The sequence below is a fragment of the Python bivittatus genome, unplaced genomic scaffold, assembly GCF_059951505.1.
Source record: "Python bivittatus isolate LINGU-HERP-01145 unplaced genomic scaffold, Pbiv_v1 ctg000700_np1212, whole genome shotgun sequence".
Taxonomy (NCBI): domain Eukaryota; kingdom Metazoa; phylum Chordata; class Lepidosauria; order Squamata; family Pythonidae; genus Python; species Python bivittatus.
Window position 1 is genome coordinate 4,845,425 of NW_028277098.1, and position 12,006 is coordinate 4,857,430.

At 37.5% G+C, this 12,006-nt stretch overlaps 1 protein-coding gene across 1 annotated transcript in view; it reads left to right on the forward strand.

Annotated features, from left to right (window-relative positions):
* PAPPA2 (pappalysin 2) overlaps nucleotides 1-12,006 on the forward strand; it is a 153,933-nt gene that overhangs the window by 36,334 nt on the left and 105,593 nt on the right. The window contains exon 3 of the mRNA XM_088153871.1: nucleotides 2,891-3,036. Within this exon, the coding sequence (XP_088009997.1) occupies nucleotides 2,891-3,036 (146 nt within the window). The remainder of the gene's footprint in view (nucleotides 1-2,890; nucleotides 3,037-12,006) is intronic.

Sequence of the window (12,006 nt, forward strand, 5' to 3'; positions counted from 1 at the left end):
GGCCATTTTCCGCCCGTTCCACGTGGTCCGCAGCCATTTTTCTGCCCCTGACATGTGGTCCGCGGCCATTTTTCCGCCCCTGACGCATGGTCCGCGGACGCCGGAATGGATTAACGGTAACTACATTGAACCTTATGGGAAAATTTGCCTTGTGTTGCGACCAATTTGAGTTGCGACCAGAGTCACGTAATGGATTAAATTCGTAACTTGAGGTTCCACTGTATTATTATACATTGGTATATTTTTCAGCAATGACTAGGGGTTCATCACAATGCTTCTGCATGGTCCCTGTACTATATTCTTTTGGCCTGTGAGATCTTGAGGCCAAAACAAGCCAAGTCAAAATGAGGTAGTTTGACACTGCATTTTCTTCATTCACACACTCCTATATATTCCATTGCTTTAATAATGGGCAAGAAAGAGGAAAAAGAGGAAGGGTATTGCCTGTATGTAATGGGAAGTATTGAGGGTACTCAAGTTCCTCTGATTGTAGCCCTGTTCACATAAAAGCTTTGTGTATAGATCTCCACTTGAGAGCAACAGGAAGCAGCCTTTCTCTTCCCTGCCTTGTGCTGTGATGTTGGTGAGGTGTTAGTTATACATGGTGCAACTTTTGTCTGCAGTATTCATGGCATAAGCTCTGCATGTAGACCAAGGTTCTCTATTGTGGACTATTGTGCAGTATTGTAGACAGCTCCCCTTAGGGTGGGGAGAGGCTACTCACTCCCATGTTGAAATCTATGTGTGAAGGTACTGCCTTAATAAGGTTAGTATGTGCGCACGCCTTTGAGTCTGTTTTTGACTCTTGGCAACTGCCTGGACTAGTCCCTACAGTTTTCTTGGCAAGGTTTTTTTGGAAGTGGTTTGCCCTGGCCTCCTTCCTAGGGCTGAGATAGAGAGAGAGATTGGCCCAAAATCACCCAGATGGCTTCATGCCTCAGGCAGGACTAGAACTCACAGTATCCTGGTTTCTAGCTTGATATCTTAGCCACTACACCAAATTGGCTCAAATAAAGCTAGTAGGAAAATTAAAAGCAGCTCTAATGACCTGCTATAGATGACAAAAAGCAAGTTACGATTCCCCGCAACCCCACCCCTGCTGCTGCTGCTTATTAGAAGTATTTGCAAAAAATAAATAAATAATAATTTGTTCCATTTTATTCTAGTTCATCCCAGTCTTATTCTCCTTGTTCTCCTCTTCTTATTTCTCTGGTACATGGCAAACTGTCGACACACACAAGCTGAAACCTGATTCTAGAATGGGAGATGAGCAATGAGGCTTGTTTTTTAACAATGATAGAAAATCTAGCTTCTCAACTTGAAAAAAGAGAGAAGCAAGAAAGGGAGAAAGCTTTCATTGAAGTGTCTGTGGGCTTTTTAAATTTTGCTATTCATTGGGAGTATGAGTACATCAAAACAAGCCCCAAACCTTTTTGGAAATGGATCTTCTGCCATTGATGGCTTAACTTGATCTCTTGGGTGCGCTGCTTCTCAGTTGAAGAGCTGGAAAAGAAAAAGAGCTGGAAAATAGAAGTGTGCTGTGAAAATTTGGAAATAATTGGCTGGGTTCCATGTTAGCAGGTCCCCATTTCTCCCTTAATATAACAGAAGCAAAGGTAAATGTGTATCTTTTTACCTTATTTGGTAATATACTGAATGTATGTAAAGACCAGAACTTTAAGGAAATCTTCAGTTGGTGCACATGTCATATGACTTGATTGCTGTCATCTCAAATGAAGTGAAATAATTGTTGCTGGGTTCTTCTTTCTCTTTTTGTTGGCTGCCCCTTAATATAACATTAGATCATAGCATCCAGGTATGCATTAATATGCCAATAATTTGCAGTGGATCCTCTGATTAGAAACCATAGTAGGGAGAGGGAGGTGAGGGACATGCAGAAAGCATAAGTGAATGAAATCAACACAGATACTTTTTTAAGACAGTCCCAAACACTAGTGGAGACATCAGGAAGGAAAGTTACTCAAAGGAGTTGCTCCTTCCAGACTTGATTTGGTCTTTCTAATGTCCTGGCTCATCTCTCGTAAAAAGGTTCATGATTGGATATCTATGCTGGGTTTGTAGGCTGTGGCTGAAACATGCTACTTTTCAACATCTAGTTGTTGCATTTGTTGCTTCTTTGGAATAATACTTTTAAAAATCTTAGGGTGATTTGTAATGAAATTAAAGAAACAGAGAGAAAAATTATTAATGTTGTGGGTCCTGTAGGCAGTGGGGGAAAAAATCCCTCTACAGAGGCAGCAGAGATAACCCTCTAAATATGATGGACCTCAACTCAAATAGGGTCTACCCAAGACATAAAAAAGCTTCCTACCTGGAACTTAAAATCAGAAGGGAGGAGTTTGGGCCAGGCTTTGGCACAAATAGCTGGGTCTAATAAGTTGTACGGTCTTGATGTAATAAAATAAATAGGATCCCACTCCTGTTGCAACTTTTTTGTTCCTTGCTCTAATGCTATGATCTTGTCCCTGATATTTTATTACAAGACATTAATAGCAGCCACTGCTGAATCAAGGGATTTTGTTGGAAGCCCTTGGATCTGCCTTAAGAAGAGATCATTCTCTGAACCGTAGCTCACATGGGTCTAAAAAACACCTGAAGTGTAATGTAAAGAATATATCAGTCCACTGATGTTTCTTCTGACTGGCTCCAATTCTTCCCAAACTCAAGAAGAGGCTTTTCCCAGCCTCTACCTTTGGCTTGAGATCCTTTTAAATGCTGGAGTTTAAATATGGAACAGCCTTGTTTGCAGTATACATGTTCCGCTCATGAAGCTGTTCAGGGAGGACAATGACTTTTTAAATACTAAATTGTATTGTGATTTATCTGTATAGTTATTAACTTTCACCTTTTCCCTCTACCAACTCTGCAGGGCATATATGAGCATGAAGGAACTTAAGGAGGTCCTTCAGCTGAACAGCACACACTTCCTCAATATCTATTTTGCCAGCTCTGTGCAGGAAGAGCTAGCTGGTGCTGGCACCTGGCCTTGGGACAAGGATGCCCTCAGCCACCTGGGTAAGTATAGCTCTTGAGGCTTATCAATTGACTCAACAGGATCCTTTTTCATGACATAAACCCAGTTTAGGCTAGCACAGTAATGTGCGGTCATTTCAGCCTTGAGGGTTGTATTGGGAATGTGGGTGGCATTCTGTGGAAGAGAGTGGGCAGAGTCAAGGCAAAATCTGATTTTTCCTTTTGTTATTTTTGTAATTTTTTTCATCTCCTTTCATTATTTTAATGGGAAATTGTCTTTAAATGTTGGGAGGTATGCAACCAATGGTTTATCATGCTCCCCATTTAAAGATAATGATTCTTCTTAAAAGGTGAGGCTTTCCTTTCCTCCTACCACCTTCTATTGTTTTCTGTCTTTTCTGCTCCTTCCATGAGTAGAAAATATGGTCAATCTTGATGGCAGTACTCAGATCAGCCTCATACATATTAATGAACATAGAGCACAGTTAATCAGGAACTCCATAGTATCTTTGCAGAACTAGCCCTTTAAATGAGGTTTCCTTAGGAGACCTTCAATATAAATATACATTCTACAGGTCTTTGGGGTTGGCTTTAAGAAAATGCTCTTCTCAACAAGATATTAATAATGGTACAAAGTTAGGGCCTCCACTTTCCTTTCACCTCCTTGGCTCAGGTACCTTTTGACAATTACCTACATTTTTGTGACATTTTCATGTACGTAAGAAAAAAACATTTTCGTATTTTTTTTTAATTTAAAAGGAAATATTATAAAATACATATCTTATTTATTGGATCACTCAAGTGGGTCAATTTTTTTTCTCCAAAGTGCACCTGGAAAAAGTAGCCATCTATCCATTTTTATTCAAAAGTTTTTTTATGTAGTTACTCCTCATGTAAGAATGTCTGTGGGAGCGTCTGCACAATTTCAGATTTTAAAATCTTATTTCATTTATGACCATGGATATAAACCAAAAGGAAATATATGCAGCAAGACAACAGAAACAATGTAACATATACACTAACTTCAAATTATAAAGTTAGTGACCCTTCTGAACAATATCTGTCAAGTGTGACATGTGCTGAAAAGAAACTTAGCACCTTTCAAGCTGATTTTGTCATGTTAGTTGGACACAAAAGTAACATAAAATGTGTCAGGCCAACCTGGATATTTTGTTAAAGAGGAGATTTATACTAAATGAACTATTTATTCTTTTATTTACTGGATTTATATAGTCACCCATCTCACGCACGTGACTGTGGCTTACAAAATTAAAAACAATAAAAACATATACAAAAATATGAAATCCATAGGAGCTGGAAAAGAAGATAATTCAGCGTTCAACACAGCCAGGCAACAGGCTCCATTCCACACTTGGAGCCCCAGGCTCAGGCACAGAGCTACGTCCTCAGGCTTTACAAAAGGACAACGGGATTGGGGCCAACCTGATCTCTGGAGGGATGGCATTCCAGAGGGTAGGTGCCATGACAGAAAAGGCTGTCCTCCTGGGCCCCCCCAGCTGTCACTCCTTAGCTGATGGCACCCAGAGCATGCAACTTCTGCCAGAACAGATAGGATGGGTTGAAACAACCGGGGAGAGACGGTCCTGGAAGTAACCCTTATAGAAGTTATGGCTCTTGCTCCTTATTTGCCTACCAGCGGGTTCCGTAATCACAACAAGGATATCTTTGAATGCATTCTACATGATATATCTGTATAATAATGATGTAACTGAGTTCTTGATTAATAAAAGTTTTCAGAACCTGCCTGTGCAAATTTATCTGCTGTTGGGCAAAAGCTTTTTGGACATGAGATTTTACAACCAGCGGTGGGCGAAAAAGGAACACGAGCCAGAGTTGCAATTATGGGTCATTGTTTTGGTTGCCCTAGAGGCACATGGATAAACATAGCCTCTGAATATGGTACTTTCATGTATATTCCTTGTGGAAGGCTGCCAACTGGAGCACAGTGAAATGTGCTAATGACATCATCCTATGCTATTTTGGAATATTGAGCTGGTTTAAGTACCCAGCTGGCCTTTTGTTGTAGATCTGTATGCCTAAATGGATTGATTTTGTTATCTTTCCTGATGAGACTGACAGTCTATATTTAGGGTCCTCTGTATGAGCTCTAGTTTGTCATGATCATCAGTCATTGTGCTGATAGTAGATAAAGAGAAACCCAAGTGAAGTAATTTCTTCTCTAATGTGTGCTTCCAAAATGAGGGAATTTATCTACCAGAATTAAGGATGACATTTTAATTTTACCAAAGATCAAATGTTCTTTACTCACTGACTGGGCCAAACATTGTTTAGTCCTGTCTTAATACAGAGAACTGCATTTGAGACCAAGGGTGGTCTTGCAATCCATTGGGCATTTTGTGCCATGTAAGTTAAAGGTCCATTGCATCTTGGAGGTAGCACCAAGTTACTTCAAGCATTTCACTTGTTTCATGACTTGTCCTTCTGAAGTCCATTTTAGCATGTTGGTTTCATAGCAAAACCAAGTGTTTAGTTTTAGAGTAATTAATTGATAGCAAATGTTCCTTACAGCAAAGAAACGATTCAAGAATCTTCTTCAAGCTATTGGGGTTTGAGAATAAATTATGAGATTGTCTGCTTATAATAATACTGAGAGATGCCCAGAAGCCAGCTTCAATGAGTGATAATTTGGCCTTTCTAAATGTTAAGATCACAGAAGCGATGTAATAATTCAAAATCAACACCCCGCAATACAGTTTAACCCGTGTGCATGTTGGAATTTCTCCTTTAAATAAGTTGCAGCATTGCAGCAGTTTCCAGCAAATGTTTTTGTATAACATACAAATCAAAAGTAGCAGATGGTGGCCAGTTGTGGAGCTCAGTTGTTCTTTGCCAAAATAATTACAAAATATTAAATCAAAAGTACATTTAAGATTAACAAGTGCTGCATACAGGGCAGCATTTGGTTTGGTGCCATGTTTTTCAGCCAAATGTGATAAAATTAAAGCCTGTTTCATTAATGAGCAGCCTGAGTAAAAGCCTGCTTGCTCATCTGCTATTAAGTTTTCTGCTTCAGTTCAGTCCAAAACTCTATCATAAAGAAGTAGAGTCTACCATTTATTTACTGTGCTAATAGAAAGGCAGTTCAAATGAAATTCACTTCCATGTTGTTATAGTTCAGAATAATCATTACAGTTCCCCAGCCATTGAAAATTTGGGCTGAATGATGTGTAAAAACAAATAAAGAGGCCAGGAGTGGTGCCCACCAATCTAGGTGGCTCTTAATTGCTTTAGAAGGGATGAAATCTATACTTGATGCTCTGACTGATTGCAGTCTCTTGGTTAGTACTGCAATATCAGAAGTTGTTCAGGGAGCCAGTTGGATGGCAGTTCAACAGTATCAAGATCTAGGGTCAGCTTCCCATTCTGTCCTTTAGCAAATAATTTATAAATTTTATCTTCCCACCCAACCATGTAGATGTGACAATCTCAACCCGAGGGCTTCTGGGAAGAAGTCTGGCAGCTACTTGCCAGAACAAGGACTTCTGCCAATCATACAGCAGAAGCTTGATCCAGATGCAGAGGTTGCCGTTTCGTTTTTGATTAAAACTTGTTTTTCATTTCTTGATCCAGATGCTGTGATTGATAGTGTGTTGGTTTTACATTTTTGAAAGGCCTTAATTTAAGAAATCTTCACCAAGCCAGTACTTCTCTCTCTCTCTCTGTAAGTAGTTATTTTTAACCCTTGATTTGGAAGTCATCAGTAGAGGACATTGTACATGGTAGAGCCATTCGGTATTATCAAGCAGAGTACTGCCCTAGATAGCTGTGATATGAAATCAAATCTGAAGATGGATGATATTGAGAGGACGGTCTTATCCAAGAAGAAGAAATTCCAGTTTCAGGATTGGCACAGGGAGTTGCTTCAGCGAAAAGTTTAGATTGGGTGGCATGTAGGTCAAGTGTTCTGGATATAGTGATTAGATATCAGTAGCTAATAGGGATGTAGAAAACACTCCAAGTATGTACAATTCTGTGTACAGAAGAGCTGGTTTGGGGTGGTCTGTGCCTGAATTGAAACATTTTGGATATTTTAGCCTGCATATAGAACAAACAGGATTTTTTTCCTTTTTATTATTATAAATCTTGATACATTGTATTGTTTCAATACAATGATGCTTATATATGATATGATTAGAGATTATTAACATTCCATTATTTAGATAGCTTAAAATATTGAAAATAGAGAAATGAAAGAAAAATGCTATCAATATTAATTACAATTTAGGTTGTCAATATTAAAAGCATAAAAGTATTTGGCTTTTTCATTCAAAGTTAAATATAACATTAAAAAAAGAACTGCTGTAACTCACATCATAGTATTGGTTATATAATAATGGTTTCAATCTTAAGCTAATTATTTAATATTAAAATCTCCATTATATTGTATGGTGTGTGTGTGTGTGTGTATAATGTTGATAAAAGGAAAAAAAGACAAAGCAAATTTAACAACAGTAAAATACTTTAAAAAGAAAAAAGAAGGAAATAATAATAATAAAAAGAACTGTTGATTTCTGACTCCCCCCTTTTTATACATTTGCTAATTTGCAATATTTGTGGGCATTCAGGCCCCTTTAAAAACCAGATTGTAAGTGTTTGTATTTACTATGCTGTGTGATGTGTTGTAAACAGAGTTGTTTTGTTCTAGATATAAGTGGAAAGAGTTGCTCCAGGCAAGAGTGGTTTGGGAGGAATAAGAGTGGGGGGGGAATGCCAAGGCTGAAGGATTTCCTCCATGGAAATGTGTAGATCTGAGTAACAGCAGTAGCAGTTGAGGGGAGGCAGTAGAAAGGGAGTAGAGAAAACCCTGGAAAGACAGGGGGGCTGGTACAGTGGAGTGATATCCTGGGCAGGGAGCCTGTTCCTTATTGTTGAAACCATCATAGTATAAAGAAGAGGAATGTAGGCCAGTACAGCAGAGCAGTGGTTTTGGGAGGCAGGGAAAGGAAGGCACTGGGAAGATTAGTGGCAGGCCAGCCAGTGCATTATACTTTGTCAGAACATTAGTGATGGTGGCTGAGGGAAAGGGTGGGAATGAAGGGAGGTCCTGGGAAGATCGGGCCATGCAGATGAGGAGATTGTGCACCAGTCTTGTCCTACTTGCCCAATAAAACTACTACAAGATCCCTCCAGATTTTGATCCAAAATGTGCTAAATTTTGTTTTTGCCAACCATGACCAATCCAATACAGTTTGGCAGAGCTTTCAGAAGGCTTGAAATGTTTGAAACAAAAATGTTTTCTGTTTTGTCCACACTTCTCTTATTTAGTATGCAAATTATTTTATATTGATTTAGCAGGCCTGCTAAACTGCAAGAAACAGCCATATAATCAATGCTTGAGTTCCTATTTGTAGCACGATATGTAAATTCACCCAGATTATCACTTGGTACAGCATCATTTGTAGATCTAAATTACCAAATGTTTAGTGTGAACAGAGACTTGCATAATGCTCATTGAGTGTTTAAACAGTAAGAGAACTGCTATTAAATTTTCAGGGAGGTAGAGATTTAACTTCTCCATAGTCGCTGGGAGTCGGGCAGCATATAAATTTAATATATTATTATTATTATTCTCAAATAATATTTTGTCATGCCAATTGTTGGATTAAAATCTGCTAATATAAAATATGCTTTTGAGTGCATCTGCCTCAAATCTTTAACATAATAATCTTAGACTACACATTCCAAACAATAGCACGTTTGAATTGATTGAATTATATACCTTGATTAGCAGTAGTCTGATGTTTCTACTTTTTTCAACCACAGTTATTGCAATAGATATACTAATGAAGATACAGAGCACCCTTGCCCTTCCTCTTCCATCTCCTTGGGTTGCATTTAAAAGATGGGAAATAAATCTGTTCAGGTGTAAGTAATACACAAGCCAGGTCTGCCAGTCAAGTAAGATGTCAAAATTAGATAAGAATTTGAAAACCAAAATATATTTAGATTTGTTTTTGAACCCAGCAATATCTCAGGTGACAACTATTTTGGACATTTCTCTTAACGGTGTAAGATTGGGTGTTTTTCAGTGATTTCATCACTACACATGCATCAACATTATAAGCTAAAGAAGAAATTTCTAAAGCAGTTAAGCTTTTTTTTCATGATACTGATGATACTGAACTAATTTTGAATCAAGTTGATGTGAGTTTGCCAATTATGCACCTGAGCCTGCAGATTTTGCTCCATAAAATACACCGCCCAGAGTCACATTTTGTAAGTTTTGTCTGCATGCGTGCCTAAATAAATAAATGGTGCCCTGCTGAAATTGACCAAGGAGCTATTTTTTCCAGCCCCCGTCTATAAATAGGCCAACCAAATGCTTCCAAGAAGCCCCTAAGAAAGGCAACAAATCTCTCCTATTTTTGCCTTTAGCCACTGGTATTTATAGATACACTTTTTTTTTTTAAATAAAATTTTTTATTCTTTACAACAAACACAAAACATACATAAACAAACAAGAACATACAAAGGCATAAAAAAAAAACATCTTCCATTTTATACCGTGTGTCAACCAGTTACCAAATCGTTGGTGCCCCTTTCATAATCTTCACTCACTTTATTTTATATAAATTCTCATATCATCTATTCAAAATATACTTGTATACTTATCAATTATCAATTATTAATCATTTGTAGCTAGTCTATAAAATCATTTATTACAAGAAATTTTAGCTTTCATTATAGGATTAGTAATACATTTTTATCCATCGATTATATATGTATATATATATAATAATTAATATCAAATTTCTATTATAAAATTTCCTAATCCATTACATTACTATATTTTCTCATCTAACCATTAATAAAACAAATCCCGTGTCATATAAAATTGCTTATCTTCTTACTCTAATTTCAAATATCAATTTAACTCATCTCTGCACATTCCATAATTTTCAATAACTTCCTCCTGCATAGATACTTTTTCATTCTTCCAATTCTTAAAAGTTACAGTTCTAACCACTGTCAAAACATACTTCATTCTTCACTACATGTTTCAACAAAAATATCTCTAGTTTAAAATCTATATGTTACTATGTCCAACCATATATAAATTTTAGTCTAATATCTTAAAACATTTAGAATCAAATACAATTCTTTACTATATATCTCAGTTTTATACCTTATTCAAACGCTTGCATAGTTTTAAGTTCACCCTTTTCATTCAATATCCCAAAATATCTAACTGTTTATTCCTTTTTCTATATTATTGGATAAGAGAAAGCAATAATAAATGTCCTTTCAAACATTCTGCTTTTTGAAGCTTCTGTCAGTTCCATCATTGTTGTATTCCCCTCGTTTTTTCTTTAGGCATCTGAAGTAGTTTCTTTCAATATTGTTTTACTTCTTCTTCTTAAGTATTCTCTTAGTACAATTTTCCATTATAATCTTGTATAATCTTTTTCTCACCCTCATTACCAAGAACAAGTCTGTCCCTCTTCATTTATCAATTGATTAACCCTTTTTGATTCTCAGTTTATAAGCCTTAAAATAGTTCTGTTTAGTGTTTCTGATTTCTTGTGCTATTTCTTCCTTTTCCATTGATCCCGTTTTATGTTTAATTAAGTCCATTTTAGCTTTGATGTCTTTTTTTTTTTATTGCGGGAATTTCTGCAGCTCTTCTTCCAGTTTTTTATAGTCATCCTCGATAGTTTAAAAATCTTTTTCTGCATTGTGTTTCTCGTATAGTCTATTATCAAACCCCTTGTATAGACCTTCATTAAGTCAAAGGATTCTTTATCTTTGTTCTTGCCAAGAGAAAGAAAAAAAAAAGAGAAAAAAAGAAAAAAGAAGAGGAGGGGAAAGGCTAGGTCTCTTTAAAAGTCCAATTGGGGGGGGGGGGGGATAGAGAGCAAAGCAAAGCTTCTACCAGAAAGAAGAGCTACTGCCACTAAACAAAGCTCTTGTGACTAACTCAAACTTTCCATCTTGAATATTTTCAAAATCGCTTTCAACTCCGCTTTCTTATTTATAGTTATTCGGATGGCACCTGTACAAACATGCACATTCCACTATCTTTTTAGAAAGCCCAAAGTCCTTGAGTATACGTCACAATGAAAAGAAAAACACTATATCAAGCCTCTAGATGGCAGTGCAACTTTCTTTCATTTACTTTCTCTTAACTCCACTTTCCCCATTTCCAAAACAAAAAATATAGGTTTCTTCTAACAATAAAAAAAATCTTAATCAAAAAAGAAGCTTGAGATAAAAGATTATTGAGTATTGAAAAGAAAAAGCCAGTCCAGTTAAAAATATATTTTTTTAAAAGAAAAACATCTTGCCAATTCCACTAAAAAGGGAAAGTTAAAAAACAAAGTTTTTTCCCCCTTTTTTTTTATAAGGCTCAATCTCGCCGCTTAATCCACTTTTCTTCACTTTTAAAAATCTCTTTAAGTTACTTAAGGTGTTCTCTAAGAATAGTTGAATAGTAAAGGTCCATCTCACCCGGTTGACACACCTCTCCTTCTTCTTCCTTTGGAGCTGTCCCGGCTTTCGCAGTCATTGAATGGCTGCCTCTCCTCCGCCGGCTTCAAGAGCTTCTCCTGGGATCAATCTGGGACTTGCGGTGTCCCTGAGATCCGCAGGACGCGCCCTTTGCAATCACCGTCTCTACGGGACGGCTTAGGTCCATCGGGACCATCCGGGGGGGGAGATATCGGCTGCGATCCTGGGAGCCCAGGATCGCCCGCCGTATCGCCGCAACGCCAGCTCCGCCCTCCATAGATACACTTTTGAATATAGAGATTCCCCTTTGCTTTTACAAGTAATGGCCTCTTCTTCATTCATTTGTATAATTATACTTTCCCCTTGGGTGCCCAGTATATAACTTTCCATATGTTGTGGGACTCACAGTACCTTATTCTGTTGGGCATGTTGACTAGAGTTGCTGAAATTTGTGATCCAGTAATTCAGGGGCCACTAGTACCTTGTGGCAGTTACTTCTAGAAGTCACTAAGCATTCTGTAT